The 27,435-nt window shown below is 48.6% G+C and overlaps 1 protein-coding gene across 9 annotated transcripts in view; it reads right to left on the reverse strand.

Annotated features, from left to right (window-relative positions):
• LOC137429629 (protein AF-10) overlaps positions 1-27,006 on the reverse strand; it is a 65,907-nt gene extending 38,901 nt beyond the window's left edge. For 4 of the 9 annotated variants that reach the window (XM_078779650.1, XM_078779648.1, XM_078779649.1 and 1 more), the window contains exons 1-8: positions 26,629-27,006; positions 20,169-20,248; positions 19,923-19,977; positions 17,893-18,002; positions 17,684-17,787; positions 2,634-2,727; positions 1,976-2,176; positions 83-347 (exon numbers count right to left, since the gene is read on the reverse strand). In XM_078779650.1, the coding sequence (XP_078635776.1) occupies positions 83-347; positions 1,976-2,176; positions 2,634-2,727; positions 17,684-17,787; positions 17,893-18,002; positions 19,923-19,977; positions 20,169-20,248; positions 26,629-26,737 (1,018 nt within the window). In that variant the 5' untranslated portion in view covers positions 26,738-27,006. Of the gene's footprint in view, positions 1-59; positions 348-1,975; positions 2,177-2,633; positions 2,728-17,683; positions 17,788-17,892; positions 18,003-19,922; positions 19,978-20,168; positions 20,249-26,628 lie in introns of all 9 variants that reach the window. The other 5 variants (XM_078779652.1, XM_078779655.1, XM_078779654.1 and 2 more) reach the window with 5 other exon arrangements.
• Between the last annotated feature and the right edge of the window lie 429 nt (positions 27,007-27,435).

The following is a 27,435-nucleotide window of genomic DNA, read 5'->3' on the forward strand; positions in this document are numbered from 1 at the left end:
CAGCACACTGACATTTTCCTCACTAAGAAAATACAACTTGAAAAATATTATTTTTGTACCTTGCATGCCCACAATGACTGACCGTGGAAAAGATTGGGAGTGGCAGCGGGCACTGCGGGAAATGCGGTCGGGTTCAGGGAGCCACCATTTTTCTTTCCTTTCTGCGTGGAGCAGTGAACTGACAGCTTCTTCTTCTTCGCCTCGGGATCTTTTCCATCACCACCGTCCCCGGAAGGCCGCGCACCATGCAGCTGCACCTCCTTGAAGTTGGCATGAGTGAAGCGAGATGCGGTCTCTTCAAGGCGTTTGAGTGAGCCACCAAGGAAGGCACCGCTAGAGGTATAGGTCTACAGAAAAAGATGGGAATAAAATGGATGTTAACAAGAATGCGAAACGAAAAAATAAAAATAAAAATAAACACGCGAGAAAGTCCAAAGAACAATGAGGCAGGCAATAAGGAAAATTAAAAGGTTGGGAGCAGGTCTGCCCTATTACCAAGGGGAATTAAATTCTCGACACTATTTATCCCGACACTTTTTGAAGAAAACGGGGATTCTCAGGCGGATATGGTAAGGGATTCTCAGGCGGATATGGTAAGGGATTCTCAGGCGGATAGGGTAAGGGATTCTCAGGCGGATATGGTAAGGGATTCTCAGGCGGATATGGCAAGGGATTCTCAGGCGGCTATGGTAAGGGATTCTCAGGCGGATATGGTAAGGGATTCTCAGGCGGATATGGTAAGGGATTCTCAGGCGGATATGGTAAGGGATTCTCAGGCGGATATGGTAAGGGATTCTCAGGCGGATATGGTAAGGGATTCTCAGGCGGATATGGTAAGGGATTCTCAGGCGGATATGGTAAGGGATTCTCAGGCGGATATGGTAAGGGATTCTCAGGCGGATATGGTAAGGGATTCTCAGGCGGATATGGTAAGGGATTCTCAGGCGGATATGGTAAGGGATTCTCAGGCGGATATGGTAAGGGATTCTCAGGCGGATATGGTAAGGGATTCTCAGGCGGATATGGTAAGGGATTCTCAGGCGGATATGGTAAGGGATTCTCAGGCGGATATTGTAAGGGATTCTCAGGCGGATATTGTAAGGGATTCTCAGGCGGATATTGTTAGGGATTGTCAGGCGGATATTGTAAGGGATTGTCAGGCGGATATTGTAAGGGATTGTCAGGCGGATATTGTAAGGGATTGTCAGGCGGATATTGTAAGGGATTGTCAGGCGGATATTGTAAGGGATTCTCAGGCGGATATTGTAAGGGATTCTCAGGCGGATATTGTAAGGGATTCTCAGGCGGATATTGTAAGGGATTCTCAGGCGGATATTGTAAGGGATTCTCAGGCAGATATTGTAAGGGATACTCAGGCAGATATTGTAAGGGATTCTCAGCCGGATATTGTAAGGGAGTCTCAGTCGGCTATTGTTAAGGGATTCTCAGGCGGATATTGGAAGGATTCTCAGGCGGATATTGCAAGGATTCTCAGGCGGATATTGCAAGACTCTCAGGCGGATATTGTAAGGGACCATTTTAACTCAAAATTTGATAGTGTCAATCCATGTGGAGCATTTTGCCATCCTTCAACTTTGCTTTTGGTGTGAAGCGTCATTAACCGCTCTAGTTGCGTTTTATTAACGGAGCTCCCCCTTCACAAGGTGAAAGACCACTCTAGGAGGGGACTACACAACTACAGAAGGAGAGTTTGAGAGAGAAAGAGAGCGGAATAAATTTGCAAACATTCCTTTTGTATTGTGGAAGAATATAGGATGAGGGAAAGGAGGACACCGTCAAGGAGTTCCAGAGTAGAGCAGCACGAGGAAAGAAGCTGGAGGAGTAGGGAACATTGTTGGCTCTCGGGAAAGGTACAGTACAAAGGGTGTGAAGAAGTTGCAGCCATTGTTATATTTATCTGAAACAGGGGTTACAAACTATGTCCTTCAAAGAAAACCTGTCCTGGCTCACGTGCCTTCTCAGTGGTCACCGTCAGCGAAGGCAGCAACGGTCGAGACTCGACGCCCTTCTTCTGCTTGTGCTTCTGCTTATCCTTGTTCTTCTGTGCACATTGCCCAGGGGCACACGCGCGCGGCAAGCGCGTCTCTTTCTCCTTTCTTGGGCCTTTGTCGCCAATTTCTGACCGCACTCGACGGGCAATGCAACGCGTGGCCAACTAACGATAAAAAACAAATGCAATAATAATAATAATAATAATGATGGGAAAAAAAATTAAACGACGATAAGTTCGGGTGCCATGTAACAAAACGTCAACCAAAACGTCGTCAAACATTGGAACAACCGTCACAGCAGGACCCCCAGAACCCCTAATCTCTGGGGAAAAAATAAATAAATAATAAAAACCCCACAACCAACACGAGGCCCTAGAACAGCAGCTTGTGGACAACTCTGGCCATACAAAACTGCTTGTCCTGAGATTGCATTGGCGCATCACTTAGCCGGGCATTGAAACCACTGCCAGCTGGCCGTTTGCCTTTCTTCTAGCGATGGCAGAAGAAAGGTCGCATGAGAGCCATTTGCGTGCGGCAGTGGGCACAATCAACACATACTGAGGTTCACAAAGCAAGCGCTAACAGCACGCGTGCAAAAGCTACTCGAGAGGAGGAACTCACCAGCTTGTTGAAGTGGTATTTGCAATAGCCGCAGTACTGCACGTTGTCCGCCACCGAGCCTTCCTCTTCGCAAAGTAAGCCCGCCATCTGAGCACTGCCACGAGAAGGGATCGGACCATTAAAAACATCCAAATTCCAAACGTGCTTGTTGTTTTCAGGCGAGCTAAAAATGGATTACATTCATTAGTCGCTGCACCCTCAAATTACGACAGAGCAAGAACCAATCGTGAGTGGTGCTGTTACCGTGGGGTCGGAGCTCGAGCAGATTGTGTGATGTGGATTCACATGGGTGAAGCACATGTACAACAACAACAACAACAGGCATTTTAAGGCCATTTTCCCTGCTCGAGCAGGGGTTAGCCTTGCAGTTGCAGTCCCCATGACAATCTTCTGCAATTTGCCCTATTTTCTGCATCTCTCCTTGTTAACCCCCTTGCCCGCATTTCTTCTTCCACCATCTTTAGCCAAGTCTTTCTCGGTCTTCCCTGTCCTCTACTTCCTTCTACATTCATTTCCATCACTCTTCTCAACCAGTCACTTTCATCCTTCCTCAACACATGACCAAACCATCTCAAACTGTTTCTCTTCACAGCATCCATCAACAACAACAACAACATGCATTTTAAGGCCATTTTCCCTGCTAGAGCGGGGGTTAGCCTTGCGGTCCCCATGACAATCTTCTCCATTTTGCCCTATTTTCTGCATCTCTCCTTGTTAACCCCCTTGCCCGCATTTCTTCTTCCACCATCTTTAGCCAAGTCTTCTCGGTCTTCCCCGTCCTCTACTTCCTTCTACATTCATTTCCATCACTCTTCTCAACCAGTCACTTTCATCCTTCCTCAACACATGACCAAACCATCTCAACCTGTTTCTCTTCACAGCATCCATCACAGGCTCTATTCCCATCATCTTTCACAGAAACACATGGTGCAGGTGAAGCAGGTGAAGCACATGTACAATACAAGGGAAATCAATCAGCAATTATAAAATCAAAACTTTTTTTTTTGGAGTGTTAATTAGCTCATTTGTTTTTTTAAGATGCTCACCTTTACCCTTACATAATCACCATAGTCATTCATAAATGCTTCAGAATAAAAACTAAATTTGAACTAGAGCGAAGTCGATAGCGCGACATCGCAAATCCCCACGCTTCCTGCCTAAAGCAAAGTTGAAAGATGGCATAAAGTTCCACCAAGACCGACCCAATATCAAACTTTGAGTTTTTCTTCAGCTTTGTTCCCTATGACCCTCAGTCCCCCAACCACTGGGGAATGAACCGGCCTTGCTCCCTCTGCTCTGTCTCCCAAATATTCCTTCAGGATGCACAAGATCTGCCAGCAACCCACTTCTGGTGCAACTGTCAAAATCAAAACTCTCTGCTCACCTTCACTCTTTCATTCCTCTTTTCTCCCGCCTCGAGAACAAACTGCCACAATCTCTTCAATCCCTCTCCTCCATCCAGGTCTTCAAAACAACTGTTCACCACTATCTTTTATCTTCCCCCATCCAAAACCTTGATATTTTCTTCTCCCGTTAATCCACCTCCTTCAAATTCCGTTTTTCCCCCTGAAAGTCCCTGTCGTGTCCATCTTGTTTATCCCGTGTTCCCTGCCCCAGCCCTCTCTCTTCCACAGATCTCCCAATGTCCCTGTTCCCTACTGTTGTTGTGCTTCCCTCCCCATCCCACTCTTGTCTTCCACTTTCTTTATTATATTGTTGCGGATATGGCATTTGGCCTCCATATCCGCTTGTAAATATTCCCCTATTTCCCCAATACTCCCCAACTATCCCCAATCCCCCATTCCCTAGTCCCATTGCCTGTAAATAACACTCTGTAGAACCGACCTTCCCCTTTTTCCCCCATTAAATGTCGTGCCCAGGTCCACCGCATCTCACGTAGACAACTTTCGGACATCTTGCTAGTTATTCTTAGTCTATGTCAGTTAAGGACTCGTTTCCATTAATTCTGACTCTTCGTTGCACCAGAATGTGATTGTATGGCACCAGTAGTGAGTTTAGGACCTCCCCATACCTCCTCCCATCTTCCCCATGAAACAACAACAACAACTACAACAACAACAACAACAACTACAACAACAACTACAACTACAACAACAGAGGAGATTGGGGGCGGCGCGGCGCGGGGAGTGTGCGTCCTCACACCGGCTTGGTTAGCCGCCATTGCCATGTGCGCCCACGGGGTTACCACGAAGGGGCTGGCTGTCAGCCCCTCGTCAAGGGCGGAGCCGGTAACCCCCGCACCCAATGAGAAGCAACGGGCCGATTCCATCTGGGGCGGAGCTAACGAGCCGAGGGCGTGTCACTCCCCGCCGGATATACGCAGCCACTTACCGGACGTGACGTCAGATGCGCCCCCAGCTTGAGAAGACAAGTCGCGACCTCCGAGCGCTGAGCGACCTCCCCGCATCTACTGGACCGGACCGGGTCGATTCTGTCCCTGAGCCAAGGTGCACCTTGAGCCATCGACTACCCGCTTTCCTTGCCATCAATCCCCGTGTGAGTCAGTTTTGTCCTGTTTATCTGTCGTCTGTCGGGGCCATTATAAGACCGTAATTAAGTGCCTATCTTCCTATGCTGTCCCTCTCATTCCTGTAATCTAACCTTCCGCCATATTATAACCTCCTCCGGAGGTCTTGAGAACCGTATCCCTGGTGTCGTGTCATTTTAATCCCAGCCGTTGTGTCCTTTTCCTTCATTGATCTAGCGTAGCGCGACTCGGCCAAGGTTCGAGTATAATCGGGTAACTTGTGCGGACACGGCGGCCATTCCGCTCGGCCCACCATAACATCAAAGTCGTGTCTGTAACAATTGGTGTCAGGAGTGGGATTCGGACCTGGGACTAAATTCATTTAGCCCAAATTTTGGAACACCAATTGTACCACTAGGGTAACAATTGGTGTTGGGGAGGTAGAATTCGATCCGGAGCGCGTTTCCCGCGCTCGAAATTATAAGGGCGAAATTTGATTTTGTTTTACGAAAATAAAAACCCAAATTTTGAAAGTCGCGCTATGGCGGATCAAGACAGCTGGGTTCCGGTAGAGGAGAGTGAGGCAGGGTCGGTCCAGGACCAAATTGAGGGACGCGAGGAGAGCGAAGCAGCGAGGGTAGCAGACGCACAAAATAGCGTCGTTGCGCCCGACGTTGCGGGTGCGCAAAATGGCGCCTCGCTGGTCGCGGCACCCGCGACCGTGGCAGCGCCCCTGGTGGATTCGAACCTTTTCCTCCTGCAAATGAGGGCCCTTATGGAACAAATGAGTGAGCGATTAGAGAACCAAATGGGGGTAATGAGGGACGAAGCGAGGGCTCAGAGTGAGCAATTGGGGGTAATGGGAAACCAAATGGGGGTAATGAGGGACGAAGCGAGGGGTACCGGTGAGGGGTTAGACAATAATTTTAAGGGATTAGACAAGAAATTTGGGAAGTTAGACAATAATTTTGAGGAGTTAGACAAGAAATTTGGGAAGTTAGACAATAATTTTGAGGAGTTAGACAAGAAATTTGGGAAGTTAGACAATAATTTTGAGGGGTTAGACAACGGGATAAAAGAGGTGAGAAATGGGTTAATGGGGGTAGAAAACAGAATGGCCGCTCAAGAGAATCAAATGGAAGGGATGCAACAGGGGTTAGAGGGGTTAGAAAACAGAATGGAAGGCAAATTGAGGGACATGAGGGACCAAGCGGAAAGGGAAGTTAAACAAATGGGGCAGCAGATAGAGGGGGTCAGAATGGGGGTAGAAACCAAACTGGATGCTCACAGGGAGGAAATGGAGCAGATGAGGGTGGCATCTGGGCAGGAGATGCAAGTGATGGGAGAGGAGATCAGAAGAGGGGTGAGTGAGGAGGTCGGAGGAGTGCGCGAGGAGGTGAGGCACTGTAAGGAGCGCATGGAGAAGGAGGTGAGAAAGGGGACTGTAAAATTGCAAGGTGGTATAGAGGAGTTGACGCTGGGAGTAGAACAACTGACAGTGGGACAAAAGGAGTTGGGGGAACAGGTAAAGAAGAACACAGCGGTAATAGAGGGGTTAAAATCGACGCAGAAAGGGATGAAAAAGGACGTGGGGGTAATTAAAAAAGAGTGTCAGACGGTACATGAGGACTTGACGAGAAAAATGAACAAGGTGGTAGAGGTGATGGAGGTTAAAGAGCGGGAGGTGCGGGAGCACATAGAAAAAAATAAAGTGGAGTTAGAGGAAGAACTTAAAGGGGCGCACGAGGAGATGAAGGAGGTGAAACAGAAATTAGAGGAAGTGGAAGAAGGGGTGAGCGAAATCAAGAAGCGACGGAGAGAGGATAAGAAAGAGATAAAAGAGGAGGTAAAAGAATTGGTCCAAAGTCTGTGTTCGGATCGTGATGATGTGCTCATTAACCGGATGAGGGATTCGCAGGTGATGGAGGAGAAGCGAAGAGAAAGAGGACCCGGTGTAAGTGGTGACCAATATGGTCGTGCGTATGATGCGCCAGGTGATTTGATAAGCTTGGGGGTCGAGATAGACCCGGATGTTCGTGAGAGGCCAAGAGTGAGGTGTATGGTTGGTCCGGAGGGTATGGAACGAGAGGTGCGAGGTGTGGGTGAGCAAGGTTGTGGTGGTATGGAATGGGTAGCGGGTTGCGGAGGTGTGACCCATGCATCGACACCAACAGGGGTAGTTGTTGGAGGGACCGGGGAGGCACGAGAGCCCCTTGGGGGTAATGTACTGTGGGGGCCCGGCCGGTTCGGCCCCGCGCTGACCCCGCAAGGGGCGACGCACGGGGTCCGGCAGGCGGGCAACGACTCGCATACCAGGTGGTCCCACAAGGTCCCACTCGCGCCGTATGACGGCAAGAGTGATCTACGCACGTACCTGGCGCAGTTCGACTGTGTGTGTAAGGGCAACGGTTGGGGTGAGGACGAAGGTGGAGTACACCTGGTGGCCGCATTGCGCGGCGCGGCGGCGGAGGTGCTGACGGCATTACCAGCGGGTGCTCTCACCCTGCCAGCCCTCCGCGACGCCCTAATTAATCGATTCGGCATAGAACAGCAGAGCGAGCTTGTTAAAGCTCAGCTCGCGCTGCGAAAGCGCAAGCCCCAGGAAGCCATCGGGGAACTTGCCCACGACATTCGCCGCGCAGTGGGGATCGCACATGCTAGCATGGCAGCGGATTCCCGGGAAAGCCTGGCGCTGGACCATTTTATCCAGGCCCTCCCGGACATTGAGCTCCGGCAACAGCTCGCCATGTGGCGCCCGCAGACTGAGCCAGGCGGCTGACGCTGCGGCCCGTTGGGAAGCAGCGAGGCCCCTGGCCCGGGGGGGCGAGCGTCTCGCAATGGCGGTCCGCCAGGTGGGACCCCCGATGGAGGGCGGACCCCTTAGGGGGCCCGCCCCCGACGTGGGTCCTGACCTGGCGGGCATGGTCCGCAGGCTGGTGGACCAGCGCCTGGCGGGACCTGGACCATGGCAGGCGGCCCCGGAGGTGGCCCGCGGTGGACCACGAGCGGGTAACCCAATTCGGACCTACAGGGGGGGGGGAATTTGGAATTCCGGAGACAAGCACCTTACCAGGTGAGGTGCTATACTTGCAACCGTCTGGGTCACCTGGCGCGGCACTGTCGAGCCACGCGCCGGGATGATCCCCGGCGGTTGAGGTCCTCAACTCCGCCCAGGGGGGAGCGGGTTAGCCGACCCCAGACACCCCCCCGCCAGACCCCGGGAAACTAGAAGGTGTCGGGCACGTAGGGCGGTGTTCGGCAGAAGAGGATGGAGGAGAGCCCTCATTGACGCGACAGGTCATTTATTGTGGCCAAATTGGAACCGGTAGCCTGACAATTAGATGCAAAATTGCCGGCGTGGGGGTAGACGCCGTAGTGGACACAGGAGCTAGCGCCACGATCATCAGCCCTGTGGTCCTTGATTCGAGCGCAGGTGGCTGGGATAAGATCCAGCGCCTGCAAAATTATAGTTTGCAGCTTGCTACCGGGGTAACGGCCCCGATCATAGGGCGTGGTTCTGTGACCCTCAAGTTAGGGTCGGTAAGGAGGGAGATAGATGTTTGGGTGGCGGAGGTGTGCGACCCATGTTTAATAGGGTTGGACCTGTTGACTGCCAGCGGCTGTAAAATCGACTTGTGCCGGGGGATCCTGCAGGTGGGAGTAGAAGAGCTGCCGTTAGGGGGAGTGAGCACGGCCGAGAGAGCAGAGCTGGAGGCTTCCGAGGCCGTGACCATCCCCCCAAGGGCCGAGGCGATAGTGCCGGCCCGGTGGGCAGCTCGCCCAACGTGGCAGGAGTCCTGCGGCCTGGTCGAACCGGTGGCAGCGCAGTCCATACCGGGTTTAATCGTGGGCCGCACCCTTGTAAAAACGGACGGACCGGTAGTGGCCGTCCGAGTAATAAATACGAGTACAGAACCACGCGGGTAGCTGGCTGCACCCCAGTTGAGGAAGTCGCGACAGTGAGGGGCGAGAACGTCCAGCCGAGCCGACCCCGGGGGGAGCCTTCAATAAGAAGTAGGAATTGGCCCGATCCCATTTGCGAGATGGTAAATCGTAGTAGCGTAGAGTTGGGAGGTACCCAGAGGGAGGCCTTACACAAACTGGTTGGGTCCCATTTGGACCTCTTCTCCCTGTCCACTGAGGATATTGGACGTACGGGCCTGGTGAAACATCAGATCCACACCGGTGAGGCCCGGCCTATTCGTCAGGCCGCCCGACGGCTCCCTTGGAGCAAGAGGGCGGAAGCTGACGAGCAGGTTGAAAAAATGCTCGACGCAGGTGTGATCGAGCCCTCGGGAAGTCCTTGGATGTCACCTGTTGTGCTGGTCAAAAAGAAGGATGGGACCACGCGGTTCTGCGTGGACTATCGCCAGCTAAACAACGTGACACTCAAGGACTCATATCCCCTGCCAAGGATTGATGACACCCTCGATGCCGTTGCGGGCTCAAATTGGTTCACAACTTTGGACCTCAAGAGTGGGTATTGGCAGGTGGAGATGGATAGGGCAGGGAAGGAGAAAACGGCATTTTCCACAGGTAAGGGACTGTATCAGTTTACTGTGATGCCGTTTGGTTTGTGTAACGCCCCCGCCACCTTTGAAAGATTGATGGAGCATGTACTAGGCGGCATGCCATGGCAATCATGCCTGGTGTACCTGGATGACGTCCTGGTACATGCCCAAACGTTCCCCCAGGCAGTAGCTAATTTGGACCAGGTGTTCGGGTGCCTCAGACAGGCAGGGTTGAAGCTGAACCCGAGTAAGTGCACTTTGTTTGCAAGAGAGGTGGCCTATCTAGGTCACGTGATCGGCCGCGAGGGGGTAAAAACGGACCCAGACAAAATTAAAGCGGTAGAGGAGTGGCCCGCACCACGTACCATCAAAGAGGTGCGGGGATTTTTGGGACTCTGCTCCTACTACCGGCGCTTTGTGGCGAAATTTGCGGAGTTGGCCCGTCCCCTCCACCGGCTTACGGAGAAGGGGACGCGATTTAATTGGACACGGGAGTGCCACGAGGCCTTCCAAAAATTGAAGGGGTGTCTGACATCCGCACCCTTTCTAGCTTACCCCACTAGCAACGGGGCATTTACCCTGGACACGGATGCGAGCCAGGAAGGATTGGGCGCAGTTTTGTCTCAGACACAGGAGGGCGTGGAGAGAGTGATTGGTTATTATAGTCGGGCCTTAAGTAGGCCCGAGCGAAATTATTGCGTCACTCGCAAAGAGTTATTGGCTATGCTGGCTGCCATGAACCATTTCCACCCGTACTTGTACGGGCGGAAATTTTTGGTTAGAACTGACCATTCCTCCTTGCAATGGCTCCTTCGGTTCAAGGAACCAGAGGGCCAAATTGCAAGGTGGTTGGAAAAGTTGCAGCAGTACGATTTTGATGTGGCCCATAGGGCCGGGAAGGCCCATGGTAATGCGGACGCACTCTCTCGGCGTCCTTGTCTGGGGGAAAACTGCAAATTTTGTGCGAGACACGAGGAGAGGGAACAATTGGGCGATTCGGACCCGACCCTCGTTGTCCGGGCAACCCGGGTGAGAGGGCCAATTTTGCCACTAACCGCAGATGAGGAATTCAGAACTTTGGCATGGAGCACGGCCCAGCAGGAGGATCCTGTCCTGGGGCCAGTGTTCAATTGGGTCAAATTGGGGCAAAGACCTAATGGGGAAGAGGTCACCCCCCTCGGGGCGCAAACAAAGGCATATTGGGCTCAGTGGAAAACTCTGGAATTGAAGGATAACATCTTGTATCGCAAGTGGGTGGAGGTTCCCTCTGATAGAACTTCCTGGCTGGTGGTAGTCCCAAACAAATTTAAGACCGATATATTGCAACAGGTGCACGGTACCCGCCCCGGCGGCCATTTGGGCAGGACAAAGACGACATCGCCGGTACGCCGGAGGTTTTATTGGGTGAATATGGGGCGCGACATACAGGACTGGTGTCGGAGATGCGACGCCTGTACTGCCAAAAAGGGACCAGCACGGAGGATGAGGGCCCCCCTTCAATTACACCAGGTGGGGGCCCCCCTAGAGCGGGTGGCCATGGATATCCTAGGCCCACTACCCCGCACCCGCCTAGGTAATAAGTACATCCTCGTTGTGATGGACTACTTCACCAAGTGGCCGGAGGCCTACGCCCTCCCCAACCAAGAAGCAGGGGTGGTAGCGCAGGCCTTCGTGGAAGGATTTGTGTGCCGGCATGGGATTCCACAGGAGTTGCACACCGACCAGGGACGAAATTTTGAGAGCAAATTGCTAAAAGATGTGTGCAGTCTCCTGTCAATTCGGAAAACAAGAACCACGCCCTTGCGGCCACAATCTGACGGGATGGTGGAACGGTTCAACAGAACATTGATACAACAACTGGCACTGTTCACCGCCACCCGTCAGGATGACTGGGACGAACATCTCCCTTATTTGCTTATGGCCTACCGAACCAGCCAGCACGGGGCCACCGCATGCAGTCCAGCGTTGCTTATGTATGGGCGGGAGTTACGGGCTCCCGCCGACTTGCTATGCGGTCCCGTGCCAGACACAGTGGTTAACCCGCCGAGGGAGGGGTACGCACGTCACCTAGAGGAAGGCATGGAGCTAGTCCATGCCTTCGCCCGCCGCCAACTCCATCTGGCGGGGGAAAAGATGAAGCGCAGGTACGACGGCCGGAGCCAGGGGAGTCAATACGCTCCGGGGATGAAGATTTGGTTCTTTAATCCCCGGAGACGGAAGGGAAGGTGCCCAAAACTCACCTCCCCCTGGCAAGGCCCAGGAGTCGTCCTGTCGCAAATCTGTGACGTGGTCATTAAGATCAAAATGGGGCCACGAGCCCTCCCTCGGATCGTCCACGCCGACCGGATAAGACCTTACACCGGCGAGCAGGCGCCCCCGTGGATTGCCTCGGCTTTAGATGCCGAGGCGGGACCCAGTACCTCTGAATAAGGGGGGCTTATTAGTGCCAGAGGACTGGGGGATTGAGGAGCGATGGGCCCGGTGGGTAAGGGTGGCGTCCTTGCCACCCTTCCCATATAGTTGGGGCAAAGGAGCAATAGATTATGGGGTGTATGGCAGTGAAAACTAGCCCGGGTGGGTTAGGTTATATTGATAGGGATCTAGCGAAGATGACATTAGGTAACGTTAAGTTTAGTTAGTGACTGATACCTGTAGTGGGGACGCAGGTAGATTAGTGTGGATGATAATGACGAGGGAGCGCAATAGTTTAAAGGGACGACTGGGAAGCGCAAGTTTCAGAAGGGAGTAGTTAGCTGAGATGATGCCGTGTGTGTGAGAATTGAACAGGTGTGATTGCACAGGTGTGCAACTGGACAGGTGTGTGGAACAGTGTGTGAGTAGTGAGTGTGTGGATCAGCGCGAATGCGCTTGGGGAGAGAAGGGTGCAGGTGGCACCAGGTGTGAGAGCACAGGTGTGCCAGTACAGGTGTGTGGAATATATGGAGCAGAGAATGAGTGGTGTGGAGAGAGTTGGAGTAAGTGGTACGGAGTGGTGTGCATGGTGCGAAGGTGTGGATGGGGGAAGAGTGGACCCCTTTCACGAGTACCCGGGGCGGGTAGTGTAAGTGTTAGGTAGAGGGTATAGGTAAATTGTGGTTGGATATTGGGTTTTGTGGTGCGGTTGCAGAATGGTGTTGTGGATGGGTGCATTAGTGTTGTGGAAATGGCTGGGCGTGTAGCCTGTTAGTGTGTGTAGTTGGTTGGGCACTCCACCACTGTGAGGATGTCGGCCAGGTGAGGCCGCAGGTGGGCTCTGGGAGCCGGTAGAGTTGTGGATGGGTGCCTGAGGATCCCGGGTGTGGATCGGGCAGCCCAGTGCCAGAGAGGGCACCGAGTGGGGAGAGCGCCAGAGGGCCTTCCCCAGGTAGTTAGGTTAGGGTAAGGAGCAGGTAAGCTCGGAGGCAACTGCAGTGGTGGAGGTGTGCAGGTGGGTAGACCCACTGGGAGAGGTACACGCCACAGCCCAGAAATTGTGCGAGGGCACCGGGAGATGAATCGGGGGAGTGAGACCCCAAATTGAAAAGCACCACAGTTTGGCCAATGGGAATTGGTTTTTAGAACCCATAGTGTAAGAGGGCCAATGGTTTGGCCGGAGAAAGACCCCGGGTAATGTAAAGTTGTTAAAGTCATTTAGAAAATAGTTAGGATTGATGAACCTGTCGCACCATACGCAGCCACTTACCTGAGGTGATGATGATGACTCCACACCTGTGTTTTCTTTGTTTTGTTGCAGGAAATGAGATTGCTGTGGATTGGTGAGACGCATCACGACGTGGATGAGACATTGGGGTGATTCCATCTCTCCCTCCTTAGGAGGGACTGATGATGAATTGGTAATGGCAAATTTTGATGTTCAGTTGGAGATGGCAAATTTTGATGGGAGTTGAAAATGGCAAATTTGATTGGTTAGGAGGGAGAGAAGACGAATTTGGTATATGGGAGGAACGGGGAAGACAGTAGGGATGTTTGTTGATTTGTAAAGTAGATGTTTATGGGTAGTGTTGTGTTTTGTGGATACAGTAAGGGGTAAGGGAGGGGCCATGTAGGTTACCTGGTGGGGGGGGCGTACGGTAGGAACGTACCTGTCTCACCTGGTTCCCATGTGCCCCCAGTGTGCATCATCTTATATTGCGTGCACTTTTGCGCCCTTACCACCTTACTCACTTGTCTGCTTCTTTTGTCTCCCACCTCCGAGGATCTGGCTTTGGGGCAGAGAGAGAGGAGAGAGAGGTGCTGGCTCCGCAGTTGTGGGCCTGCACTTTCGCTGCTTGCTGCCTGGATCGATACACCATATGGACCGCAATGTTTGTGGCCACCCACCATGGACCGCAGTTCTTTTGCGGCCAAGCACCACCCGTGGATGGACCTATGGGTCAACGTGGCACCTATGCCATACAGGTGAACCACTTTTAGTTGGCCCCCTGAAGGCCACAATACAGAAATGGACGCGGTTGGCGCCTTTCTTTATTTTTAAAGAAGCCAGAAGGCCAAGTGCACCACACGAAGGCAAGACCAGCGGCAGAACATCGGCCGGCTGCGACACCACACCATGGTTATTAAACACTTTATTGGTGCACCGGATGGTGCTGACTGTGTGATGGGGTGGTGCTTTTGGTGCTTGGAAGGGGTGCTCTGCACATTATTAAAGGCCGTAAGGCCACAGAGCACTCGTGGGTTGGTGTATCGATGCTGGCATGCGTGCTCTCTCTATGCATAACATCTGCATGTGTTCCTCCAAAAACAGGTCCTGGATCGTAGTGTAAATATCAGCGTAGTCTTGTAAATAATGCTCCCTACCGGCTGTATGTTTAGTTTGCGAATTCTTTCCGGATTCGGTTATCCTGTGGGTGTGTTTCTGTGAGGAGAAGGGTGCAACGTCGCAGGGGGACATATTTACTAATTTGTGAATATCTGTAAAACTGTCGCACTCAGGGTAGAGTTAATAGTAGAGGGAACTACATCTGAGTGCCACACTAAAATAGGTAAAAATTTATCGGGTCGGGACGCCCCGAGGGTAGAGAAGGGTGCAATGTTGCGGATATGGCATTTGGCCTCCATATCCGCTTGTAAATATTCCCCTATTTCCCCAATACTCCCCAACTATCCCCAATCCCCCATTCCCTAGTCCCATTGCCTGTAAATAACACTCTGTAGAACCGACCTTCCCCTTTTTCCCCCATTAAATGTCGTGCCCAGGTCCACCGCATCTCACGTAGACAACTTTCGGACATCTTGCTAGTTATTCTTAGTCTATGTCAGTTAAGGACTCGTTTCCATTAATTCTGACTCTTCGTTGCACCAGAATGTGATTGTATGGCACCAGTAGTGAGTTTAGGACCTCCCCATACCTCCTCCCATCTTCCCCATGAAACAACAACTACAACAACAACAACAACAACAACAACAACTACAACAACAGAGGAGATTGGGGGCGGCGCGGCGCGGGGAGTGTGCGTCCTCACACCGGCTTGGTTAGCCGCCATTGCCATGTGCGCCCACGGGGTTACCACGAAGGGGCTGGCTGTCAGCCCCTCGTCAAGGGCGGAGCCGGTAACCCCCGCACCCAATGAGAAGCAACGGGCCGATTCCATCTGGGGCGGAGCTAACGAGCCGAGGGCGTGTCACTCCCCGCCGGATATACGCAGCCACTTACCGGACGTGACGTCAGATGCGCCCCCAGCTTGAGAAGACAAGTCGCGACCTCCGAGCGCTGAGCGACCTCCCCGCATCTACTGGACCGGACCGGGTCGATTCTGTCCCTGAGCCAAGGTGCACCTTGAGCCATCGACTACCCGCTTTCCTTGCCATCAATCCCCGTGCGAGTCAGTTTTGTCCTGTTTATCTGTCGTCTGTCGGGGCTATTATAAGACCGTAATTAAGTGCCTATCTTCCTATGCTGTCCCTCTCATTCCTGTAATCTAACCTTCCGCCATATTATAACCTCCTCCGGAGGTCTTGAGAACCGTATCCCTGGTGTCGTGTCATTTTAATCCCAGCCGTTGTGTCCTTTTCCTTCATTGATCTAGCGTAGCGCGACTCGGCCAAGGTTCGAGTATAATCGGGTAACTTGTGCGGACACGGCGGCCATTCCGCTCGGCCCACCATAACATCAAAGTCGTGTCTGTAACAATATGTTCTATGTGTTAACTCTTATTACGAAAAGTTAGTACGAAAGAGCACGCACAGCTGTAAGGACGAAGGACGGGAACAGTGAGGAGTTTGAGGTGAAGGTGAGAGTGCATCAGGGGTCGGTACTAAGTCCACAACTATTAGTAGATGTGATGGAGGTGCTGGCTCGGAACGTAAAGGAGGGTTTGCCGTGGGAGTTGTTGTATGCAGATGATCTGGTGTTGATTGCAGAAAGTACGGATGAACTGAAGGAGAAGATGAACAAGTGGAAGGAATGTATGGAGACAAAAGGTCTGAAGGTGAATATCGGAAAGACGAAGGTGATGGAAGAAGTAAAGCATGTGGTGAGGTGGAAAGAACTGGGAAGTGGCCATGTGCTGTGTGCAGAAAGGGTGTCGGAGTGAACTCCATTCAATGTACAATGTGCGCTGAGTGGGTTCATCAAAAATGTAGTGGTCTGAGAGGGTCATTATCCAGTGTGGCAGCTACATTCAAATGTAAGGTGTGTATAGAGGGAGCTGCAGATGGAGGAAATGTTGAGTTGGATCTTGGAGACGGCGTGAAGCTGGAAGGTGTGAAAACATTTTGCTACCTTGGAGACATGCTGAATGGAGAAGGTGGATCAGACTCGGCAACTGATGCGAGAGTGCGATGTGCATCGAAGAAGTTTCGTGAACTGAGTGGCGTGCTGACGAGGAGGGGGAATGTCGTTGAAGCTGAAGGGAAAGGTGTATGTTGCATGTGTGAGAAGTGTTATGATTTATGGGAGCAAGACATGGGTAATGAACGTAGAGCAGCAACGAAGGCTGGAAAGGGTGGAAATGCGAATGGTTCGGTGGATGTGTGGAGTATCGTTGAGAGAGAGGAAGACAAATGATGAAATGCGAAAGATGATGGGAATAGAGCCTGTGATTGATGCTGTGAAGAGAAACAGTTTGAGATGGTTTGGTCATGTGTTGAGGAAGTATGAAAGTGACTGGTTGAGAAGAGTGATGGAAATTAATGTAGAAGGAAGTAGAGGACGGGGAAGACCGAGAAAGACTTGGCTAAAGATGGTGGAAGAAGAAATGCGGGCAAGGGGGTCAACAAGGGGAGATGCAGAAAATAGGGCAAAATGGAGAAGATTGTCATGGGGACCGCAAGGCAAACCCCCGCTCTAGCAGGGAAAATGGCCTTTAAAATGCCTGTTGTGTTGTTGTTGTATATGTTAGCTCTTATACGAGCCTTGACTTTGTTTATAAACAAACGAGTTTCGTCTGAATCCGTCCATAACTTTGTAAGATATCCTGCTCACAGACAGACAAATAGACAAACAGGGCCGAAAACATAACCTCCATCTACCTTCGGTGGTGGAGGTAACAAGGCAGAGGATTTAATAATGCAGAGCCTCGCCACGTTATATAGATTACAGTAGATCTGTGAATGAAAGATCTATGTTAAAGTAGATCTGCATGTGGACACTGTCACTCACTGAAAGAACAGACGCATAGTTAACATTACAATAATCTCTTTCATCCATTCAGTAACAGGTGAGGCGAATGGACAAATGGCTATTGGGAGAGTAGAAAAACATCACTTAGCCGGTCTATTTATCGACGAAAAAGTTAAATGTCCTCATTTGCATATCCTTCTCCATAATTCTTTTCAATTCGTTTCATTTGAAGCATTATGATAAGGTTTGTGTATGTATCAACCTGCAAACTACTCACCATTTAAAAAGGTAAGTAAAAAAAAATAAAAAAATAGAAGTGATTAATATTTTGGAACATACACATTCATCTTTAACAACTCCACAAATGGTTATGGCACAGAGTCCAAATCAACACAAAAAATCCACAAACTTGACTACTCTGTACTGAAAATAATTTGCTCACGACGAAGGAACAAATTGCACAACCAGACCTTCAACCACATCGCCTCACCAGGTCACGTGGAAGGCTTGCCGGCAGCCATGCTTGTTGCACGTCATACATGCTCCAGTGGCCGCCTTGCTCTCACGACCTTGCTCCTCGCAGATGTAACAAGTCTGAAAGGTGATCACATTCTTCGATCAGGTAAAGAGCAATGTATAAAATCAGGCCGTTGGTAAGGGTAACATTTGTTGGAAGTGGAGGGAATGACTGCAACGTACCTTGTTGTACCGTTCATGAGGAACATACTGCAGCACGATGGGCTCCATGGTAGATACGTTGGCAAACTGCACTTCTGGGATGTACAATGCACATACAACGTGTGCCCAGCCTGTGCACACATTTCCATTGCATCGGCGTTAGTATTTAGTGACAAATCGAAATAGGAAGCAACACCATTCGCTGCCAAAACGGATAATGATTTATTTATTTTTGAAAAGCAAGTAACAACAATGGGAAAACATAAAAATCGAAGTTGAATCTTGTTTTCCTCCACAACAGTGTGTGGTGGATGCCGTGAGCGGAAAAGGAAGGTCGCCTCAGTGGACAGATCATAATAGTGGGTAAGAAACAAACCAATATCGAAATAATAAGCAGCAAAAAGAAAAACGATCAAAGCGGCGCTCAAACACAAACTCTGCATCCGAATAGGTCAATAAATTATTTTAAATAAACAAGCATTCTGAGTATTGCGCTGCAATACATGTCCCCTACCAAAGTTCAGTGCCATAACTTTGTCAAAAATGATCGAATATGCAAATTTATGCACGGTTGATGCTGGTTTTCAAACTTGATCTGAGGTATGCTGAGACACATGTGTGTCACGCCTCGCCTCGTTGCTAAGCCCGCAAGGTCGCTCCGTGGAGCGGCCTGCACGTATTGCACTGTGTGAATTATATAAATTATTACCAACTCACGGTCTGAGGTACTAGCGATTCAAGAGATATCCATTTTTAAAATTTTTTTTCGTTTCATTAACGATATCTGCCAAACCACGTGCCCTATCGCAAATTCCAAAAGGACATTTTAGTAGACTGACATGCTGAACAGATTTGTGAAGTTTCCCCTTGATTGGATCAAAAATGATGGAGGGGCTCGGTTTTAAAGGGTTCATGCTTAAAAACGTCATAACTCTGAATCCATCAGTAATTTATCATATTTTTCGGTTCACGATCAATGATCGATGTGTATATATATATGTTGCTCGGCTTCGCTCCGCCCCTCCGGAAAGCACGTGCTGCGTTGTGCTGTTGACGTTCGCGAGACGAAGCTGAGGGCGCGCAGTGCGGCTTGAGGAGAACTCGAGAATAAACAAGAGATATCCATTTAAAAAAATATTTTCGTTTAATTAACGATATCTGCCAAACCACGTGCCCTATCGCAAATTCCAAAAGGACATTTTAGTGCTGAACAGATCTGTGAAGTTTCCCCTCGATTGGATCAAAAATGAGGGAGGAGCTCGGTTTTAAAGGTTCATGCTTAAAAACGTCATAACTCTGAAACCATGTGACGCATGACGTCATGTTCGCTGACTTTTTTGTTCGTCATGGGAATGCGATTCTGCCTGCAAAGTTTGGCCTAGACCTGTTCAGCCATTGCAGAGAAAACGGGGTTTTCGTGTTTTCACGAAAAACAATATGGCGGCCGAACCACGTGACCTGACATCATAATTACCATTAAAATATTCTGCAGACCGGGTCCATCATATGGTGAAAATTGTATCTGAATCGGCCCTATTATTGCAGAGAAATTGGTTTTTAAAGGAAATTAAAACTTAAAATGGCACTGAGTTAAGGATCATCAGAATTATCAGAATTCCCAAAGTTCAAAGTGCCATAACTTTGTTAAAAATGATCGAAACGTCGTGAAGTTCGAACTTGATCTGTAACTTATCATGAGGAAACCATGTGCCAAGTTTGAAATAATTAGCATTAAGCGTTTAGAAAAAAAGTACGGAAAACTGTTCTTTGCGTGACGGACTGACGGACGGAGGGACGGAGTGCAAACCTATAGTCTCCTCCGGTGTACACCGGTAGGGGACTAATAATAACCGAAACGAAAGAATGACGTAACAAATTGACCATCGACAGGTTCCTTGCTTGCATCACATGCAGGCAAGAGGAAAATTGTGAGGAAAAGAAGGTCGAAAGGAAAACAACATGCAGGATGGACAAAGGAAAGGAAAGAGGAAGGAAGGAGAGAAAGAGCACCTGGCACGATAGAACATGTCATTCTAACTGATTCAAATCACCTCCATTATCCGTTCTCTTCAGAGCTCCATCCTTATGAGGACACAATTCACATCTCTGTGGGTGAAAAGCATCATGGTACCCGTGAAGCTCATGATCAAAGGAACACTTGCATATTGAATGAGCAGGTTGATGGAACAAGTAAAATAAAACAAACAAAGCATACAGGCCCATCTGTAGGTAAAGCAGGTAGATTTTGTAAAATTGTGGTTGTGTGACATGTACACCCTCATGGCGGTGCTCCTTACCACCCTGGCAGCTCGTTCCTGAGACTCACACTTGCGGCAAAACCAGGGACCCGTCGGTACGTGAACAATGCCATAACAAGCTGAGAGAGGAAAACAGACGCCACTCAGATTCATCATGACATGTGGGCTTTATAAGACTTGAGGCTGATATACTACGGTTTGCAGTGTATGAGCCGACACGACATTTAGCATTGGGCAGTTCAGTGGCTTTCACAGACTAACTCAGCTGGAGTTGCATTTTAGCATATATACATACTATACATGTACAATATACATGTTATACATCTTGGAAATATTTTCAAGTATTTGTGCGTTTGCTTGTGTGTTCGTACGTTACTTCGTACGTTACGTTACTCTTCGTACGTTACTCTTCCACGTCCGAACTGCAGCACCAAGAGGTCCTAAATTTTGGGTGGAGGTACTTCAGAATCTGGACATGGTTATAGCTCACCCAGATGGGCAGCGCTGGATATCCACCCTCACTGCGTCCCCGCCCCCCCTCAAGGGACAGTGCCGGGTACACGATACACTAAAGATAAAATGGAATTTCAAGCTTCAGAAGCAGTCTCTAAAAGGCCGCTTGGTATGGAAATCAATCCATGGACACATTTATCGTTCATTGGCAGTCATGTCTGTTGAGATGCCTTTTGTTGTATAGAAAAGGGTGAAAAATAAAATAAACTAGCACGACACTCTTCAACGTCAACCGATATGCCTCCGCCCACATTATTACACCATTATACATACTTGTACCAAGTTTGATTTAAATTCCTTGAACTGCTGTTGTCAAGTATCACATTTTTACCTGACATGACCTTGACCTTTGGACCCTATAATCTAATCAGTTTATAGATACTTGTGCCAAACTTGACTTGGATCCCTTCAGCCATTTTTAGCCATTCAGATCCCTTCAGGACAGACAACCTGGAAGCATAACGCCTCCGCCCACAAAGTCCCCGGAGGCATAAATAAACTAGAGCAATGTGACTGTGTCGCCAATATGCCTCCGCATAGTCCCACAACGGGTAGATGCCTTCGTTCACTGTCCTAAAAATAAACAAGTTTTATTTAAATCCCTTCAGCCATTTTCAAGTATCAAGTATAGGGGATCACGTTTGTGAAGTTTCGTGTTGATCGGACATGGTCAGTTTTTCTATCCAAGGTGGCTGCCAAACCACGTGACCTACAACATCATCATTTTCAAACTATATGCAACAGTGGTGTTGGATGATATTTGTAAAAATTCACAGCGATAAGGTAAGCGGTTTCAGAGATATAATTATTTAAAATTTTCCTTCAATCCAATATGGCTGCCACATGTGACCAATGATGTTTTCGTAAACATTTTAATTGCCATGCCAAGTCAATGACACACGTAAAGTTTCGAGTCAATCGATTTGGTGGTTTGGGAGATGTTTTTTTAAAGTTGCAGGTTAAATGTGACCTATGATGTCATAAATTTGTCATCGATCATGCGCATGTAATTTCAGATTTTTGGGATAAGGAATTCGATTAAATCACTCTGGGCTGTTATACAAACTTCATCTATGATGTCATCATTATCATGCTTTTGTTCCCCATTGGGAGTACTTGACAATGTGCCAAGTTTCTAATTTTTCCATTCAGCGGTTTCCGAGAAATTATTTTTTAATTATTTGCATTTAATCCAAGATGGTTGCCATGCCACATGATCTATGACGTCACAATTATCATAAAAACATTCTGCACGAGTGTCACTCCTACCCTGATAGATTCGTCTCAATCGGGCATGTGGTTGCTGAGAAAAAACGAGGTTTAGCCCGTACGGACGGACGGATGGACAACCCGAAAACATAATGCCTCCAGCCACCTTCGGGTGTTGAGGCATAATAAAGTACATGGATGGAATGGAACACACAAACAACAACAACCACCTTGACCACAGAAACAACAACAACTACTCGAGCAAATTTAATGGAGCGCCATCGTTAAAGCAAAGTTGAAAGATGGCAAAATGTTCCACCAGGAATGATCCAATATCAAATTTATAGTAAAAACACATTTTCCTGTTTTTGACCTCTGTGAATGTAAGTCCATAACCCCTGGGGCACAAACCCAGGGTTATATCCCCCAAAAAATCGTTATACATTTCATGCGTCCCGAATGTTGATCGCATAAACAAAGCTTCAATTAAAAATGCTTCAAATGTGCCCAAAGTAATTTATTGCATTTAATCTTTTGACCCACACCCCAGGGTGTGCGGCCAAAAATGACACTGCTCTTGCACCTTCTTGCCATGTGGTGATCATAACTACCAGGTTTGTGGAATTTCTGTACAAACGCTTAGGAGGACAGTGTGATGGACGGACAGTCGGAGCGGATTACAATTTTTGTTTGATTTTTTTTTGATTACAATACAAGATTTTTTTGTAGGCTTCCCCAGATCTGTGCCTCGACACAATTAGTCAGGTTCACTATGTTTTTTCGTTCAAAATTTTGGTAGATTAGCAAAACTATACATTTTTGGAATATTCAGAGCATGAGGAATCCAAAAATTAATGTTTACATTTGCGTAGACACCTTTGCGAAAATGACACTCAGGACAGTGATGAAGATCTGTAAAAGCATATTACTGAACGGTATAGACCTCGTAGATCCTGTGTATAGGACTTATAGTTCAATCTGATACTACCTATAACTTCCTATAACAACGTATAACTTCAAAGGACTTGCAATATCATGTATTATGTAATACAGTTATATCACAAATATAAAGACGATGGTTTTCAATTACCTTCGTTTGTTGCTTTTCTATAATCCTGAGCACTATTTTGAGGCCTTTATTGGATTCCTTGACCCAGAAAACATAGGATTAGCATATTTAATTAAGTCTCTAGGTTGACTAGAAGCCGAGATCGCGCAAAATATGTATTTTATGGCGGCCATTTTCAAAATCCAAAATGGCGGCCATGCAGGTGTCTGCAAATGCCAACATTGATTTTCGGATTCTCCATGCTCTGAAGATTCCAAAAATGTATAGTTTTGCTAATCCCAAAATTTTGAACGAAATTATATTTGTTAACATCGTGAACCTGACTGTCTTCATCACTGTCCTGAGTGTCATTTTGGCAAAGGTGTCTACGCAAATGTAAACATTAATTTTTGGATTCCTCATGCTCTGAATATTCCAGAAATGTATAGTTTTGCTAATCTACCAAAATTTTGAACGAAATTATATTTGTTAACATAGTGAACCTGACTAATTCCTGTCTCTGAGCTCTGCAGGCAGTTCCTTCGACCTCATGGCTTGGTTTTTGCTCTGATTTGCATTGTCAGCTGTGAGACCTTATGTAGACAGGTGTGTGCCTTTCCAAATCATGTCCAATCAATTGAATTTACCACAGGTGGACTCCAGTCAAGGTGTAGAAACATCTCAAAGATGATCAAGAGAAATGGGAGGCACCTGAGCTCAATTTCAAGTGTCATAGAAAAGGGTATGAATACTTATGTCAATGTGATATTTCAGTTTTTTCTTTTTAATAAATTTGCAAAACTTTCTAAAATACTGTTTTCTCTCTGTCATTATGGGGTATTGAGTGTAGATTGATGAGGGAAAAAATGAATTTAAACGATTTCAGCATAAGGCTGCAACATAACAAAATGTGAAAAAAGTGAAGGGGTCTGAATACTTTCTGAATGCACGGTATGTGTTGGAAAAGATCCTTTTTCATGTTTCACTTCGCTTCATTTCATATCCTCATTGAGACTCTCAGATATACATGCAATGCGTTTGTGAAGTACAACATGCTGTCTTTTAAATCCGTCAACTAAGCGACGACGGGCCCAGCTCGTCTTGGCAATATCAAAACAGAGTGCAGATACATGTGTGTGATGCGGGCACAAGATCTATAACCCCCTTGCTGCAACTACAGAAGCATCGTCTCATTGGCAGATTCATCACAACCCAACATAATATAGCAAAGTTGAGGAGGAAATGTTCTGAATGACACACGTGGTGTACAAATAATACAAATTTGGGAATAACAATTGTGCCAATGGGATGCACCGGAAGAAGTGGTGCGTTGGTTTAAATATTGTTATGCTGGTTCAAAATATGAAGCTCTGAAGAGTCTTCAGATATTACTCCAAATAATTGGTTACACGTAACATGGAAACAAGTGGTAAAGATGCAACATGTGCAATCTGCCATGGTATGAGCATCTGTGTTTGGCCCGGGACTGGCATACGTTCCTAATCGCTCTCCAACCCCCTCCTCCCGACTTCCTCCCGATGAAGGATAACTAAAAATAGAGCTTCCTAGAGATTGGATCATGGAGTTGGATTTGGAATACAAAAATGGGAAAGGAGACCACCGAGTGAAACCAAAATGCTTTCCAATAACTTCCGTGTTACATAGCAGGAGTTACATACAATACACCTCGAGGGAGGTTGAAAGGTCTGAAATCAAAGTTGCATCATCATTCTTGTGAATCCATCTTTGGGTTGCCAGGACGGCTTCGGCCTTATAGGTATGCATACTCATCATACAAGATGTCCCCAGACATGATTAGGTGTCCCTAAAGATGTCCCCAGACATGATTAGGTCTCCCTAAAGATGTCCCCAAGTCTGTTTAGGTCTCCCTAAAGATGTCCCCAGACATGATTATGTCTCCCTAAAGATGTCCCCAGACATGATTAGGTCTCCCTAAAGATGTCCCCAAGTCTGTTTAGGTCTCCCTAAAGATGTCCCCAAGTCTGTTTAGGTCTCCCTAAAGATGTCCCCAGACATGATTAGGTCTCCCTAAAGATGTCCCCAGACATGATTAGGTCTCCCTAAAGATGTCCCCAGACATGATTAGGTCTCCCTAAAGATGTCCCCAAGTTTGGTTAGGTCTCCCTAAAGATGTCCCCAGACATGATTAGGTCTCCCTAAAAGATATCCCCAGACATGATTAGGTCTCCCTAAAGATGTCCCCAGACATGATTAGGTCTCCCTAAAGATGTCCCCAGACATGATTAGGTCTCCCTAAAGATGTCCCCAAGTTTGGTTAGGTCTCCCTAAAGATGTCCCCAAGTCTGGTTACGTCTCCCTAAAGATGTCCCCAGACATGATTAGGTCTCCCTAAAGATGTCCCCAAGTCTGGTTACGTCTCCCTAAAGATGTCCCCAGACATGATTAGGTCTCCCTAAAGATGTCCCCAAGTCTGGTTACGTCTCCCTAAAGATGTCCCCAAGTCTGGTTACGTCTCCCTAAAGATGTCCCCAGACATGATTAGGTCTCCCTAAAGATGTCCCCAAGTCTGGTGAGGTCTCCCTAAAGATGTCCCCAAGTCTGGTTAGGTCTCCCTAAAGATGTCCCCAAGTCTGGTTACGTCTCCCTAAAGATGTCCCCAGACATGATTAGGTCTCCCTAAAGATGTCCCCAAGTCTGGTGAGGTCTCCCTAAAGATGTCCCCAAGTCTGGTTAGGTCTCCCTAAAGATGTCCCCAAGTCTGGTTACGTCTCCCTAAAGATGTCCCCAGACATGATTAGGTCTCCCTAAAGATGTCCCCAAGTCTGGTGAGGTCTCCCTAAAGATGTCCCCAGACATGATTAGGTCTCCCAAAAGATGTCCCCAAGTCTGGTGAGGTCTCCCTAAAGATGTCCCCAAGTCTGGTGAGGTCTCCCAAAAGATGTCCCCAAGTCTGGTGAGGTCTCCCTAAAGATGTCCCCCGGCCTGGCTACGTTCCGTTGAATGGACAAGTAGGGTGTGACAAGGACGAATTGATTTAATTTCAGTGAAGATTCGAATCCGGATATTTGGGAGACGGGGCCAAAAGTGATCCACTTCACGATATCTCAAAAAGTTGTGGAAGAATCATAACAAAACTTGGTGCGCGAGTTGTGCAGGTGATGAGAACAATCCGATTCGATTTGGGTGAAGATCTGGATCCAGATACGAGAATTTTTTAAATGATTCTTCATCATCGAGTGATTGATACCGCTAAAGACGATACTTTCATAAACTTGAGATACTTTCATAAACTTGAGATACTTTCATAAACTTGAGATTCTTTCATAAACCTGTGGACGGATTACGACAAAACTTGTTGGATGAGTTGGGTAAGCGACACGAACAAGCCGATTCGATTTTGGTTCAGGTCAGAATCCAGGTCCGACCTATCAGTGGATGCAAAATGTCACCTGTCCAACCTGGCGGAGGTGTGCTCCCTGGCGAGTGCAGTTCTACTTGTGTTGTACGTTACTGGTATGGAACGTCGGCTCCGGTAGTAATACCAACACCAATAGTCTGCTGACGTTCGGTGAGCAAAACCATTTCCGTCCTCCTCGCCGAAGAACACACAAATTATGCGACAAGCAGTCAAGCACTGACGTCACAACCGAAGAGGTACTCCGTGTGCTGGAAACGGAACCGTGTGTATACAGAGGTAATAACTGTCCGCCGTGGTGTCCGGAGCGGCCATGGCGGACGAGGACTCACCTTGGTGCACCGCGACGCTACATCCGTGACCATCGCAATAAACAAGAGGGTTTTCCGCCCATCCACGCTCGTCGGAACACACGCAACAACCACCGACCATCTCCTTCATGGTTCTGCGAGCCGGAGCCAGGGGCGCAGGCCCGGTCCAGGGCAAGGCCTGAGCGAGGCCCTGCTCCGGGCCAGCCTCGGCTCGGCTCGCCTCACCGCCCTCACTCGCGATCCACGGCGAATCCCATGGTCGAGGTGCTTCACCGAGGCCGAAAAGAGCCGCCGATGAATCGGTGAGCTCGCTGCCCGGACGCGTAAAGCGTGCGTGGGCCTACTCTAGCCTAACGCGTCCGCGACGCGACCCGGAAGTGTGCTCATGGCGTCTGGCATGCTGGGAGTTTTGGCAGCGGTCCCCACGTGGCGCGTTCAATGACGGGGGCGGAGCCTGCAATATTAAATACGACTCAGGTAATAATCCGTAAAAAGGGAATCCCTAAAAAGGGAAAAAGGGAATAAAAAGGGAAAAAAAGGGAAATCGTGATACACAGAATCCTCGTCACGATGTCTTGTTCGCCTAACGGTATCCGTGCTGCAAGGTGTTTTACCGATACCGCGTCCCATGCCGCTAATACTAATAGGACAGGTAGAACAGGTAATGACAGATAATAAATAAATGACAGATCATTCCTGTCAGCCAGGCTTACACCGACAACGAAACGATAAAACCACAGGTAAACATGAGTTGATTCAAAACGTGGATCGAGGGGCGAGGGAACACCTCGAATTTGTCCGTTTATTGAAAATTTTTCACAAACTTTG

Source organism: Myxine glutinosa, chromosome 6 (assembly GCF_964187855.1).
Source record: "Myxine glutinosa chromosome 6, kmMyxGlut1.1, whole genome shotgun sequence".
Classification (NCBI taxonomy): Eukaryota; Metazoa; Chordata; class Myxini; order Myxiniformes; family Myxinidae; genus Myxine; species Myxine glutinosa.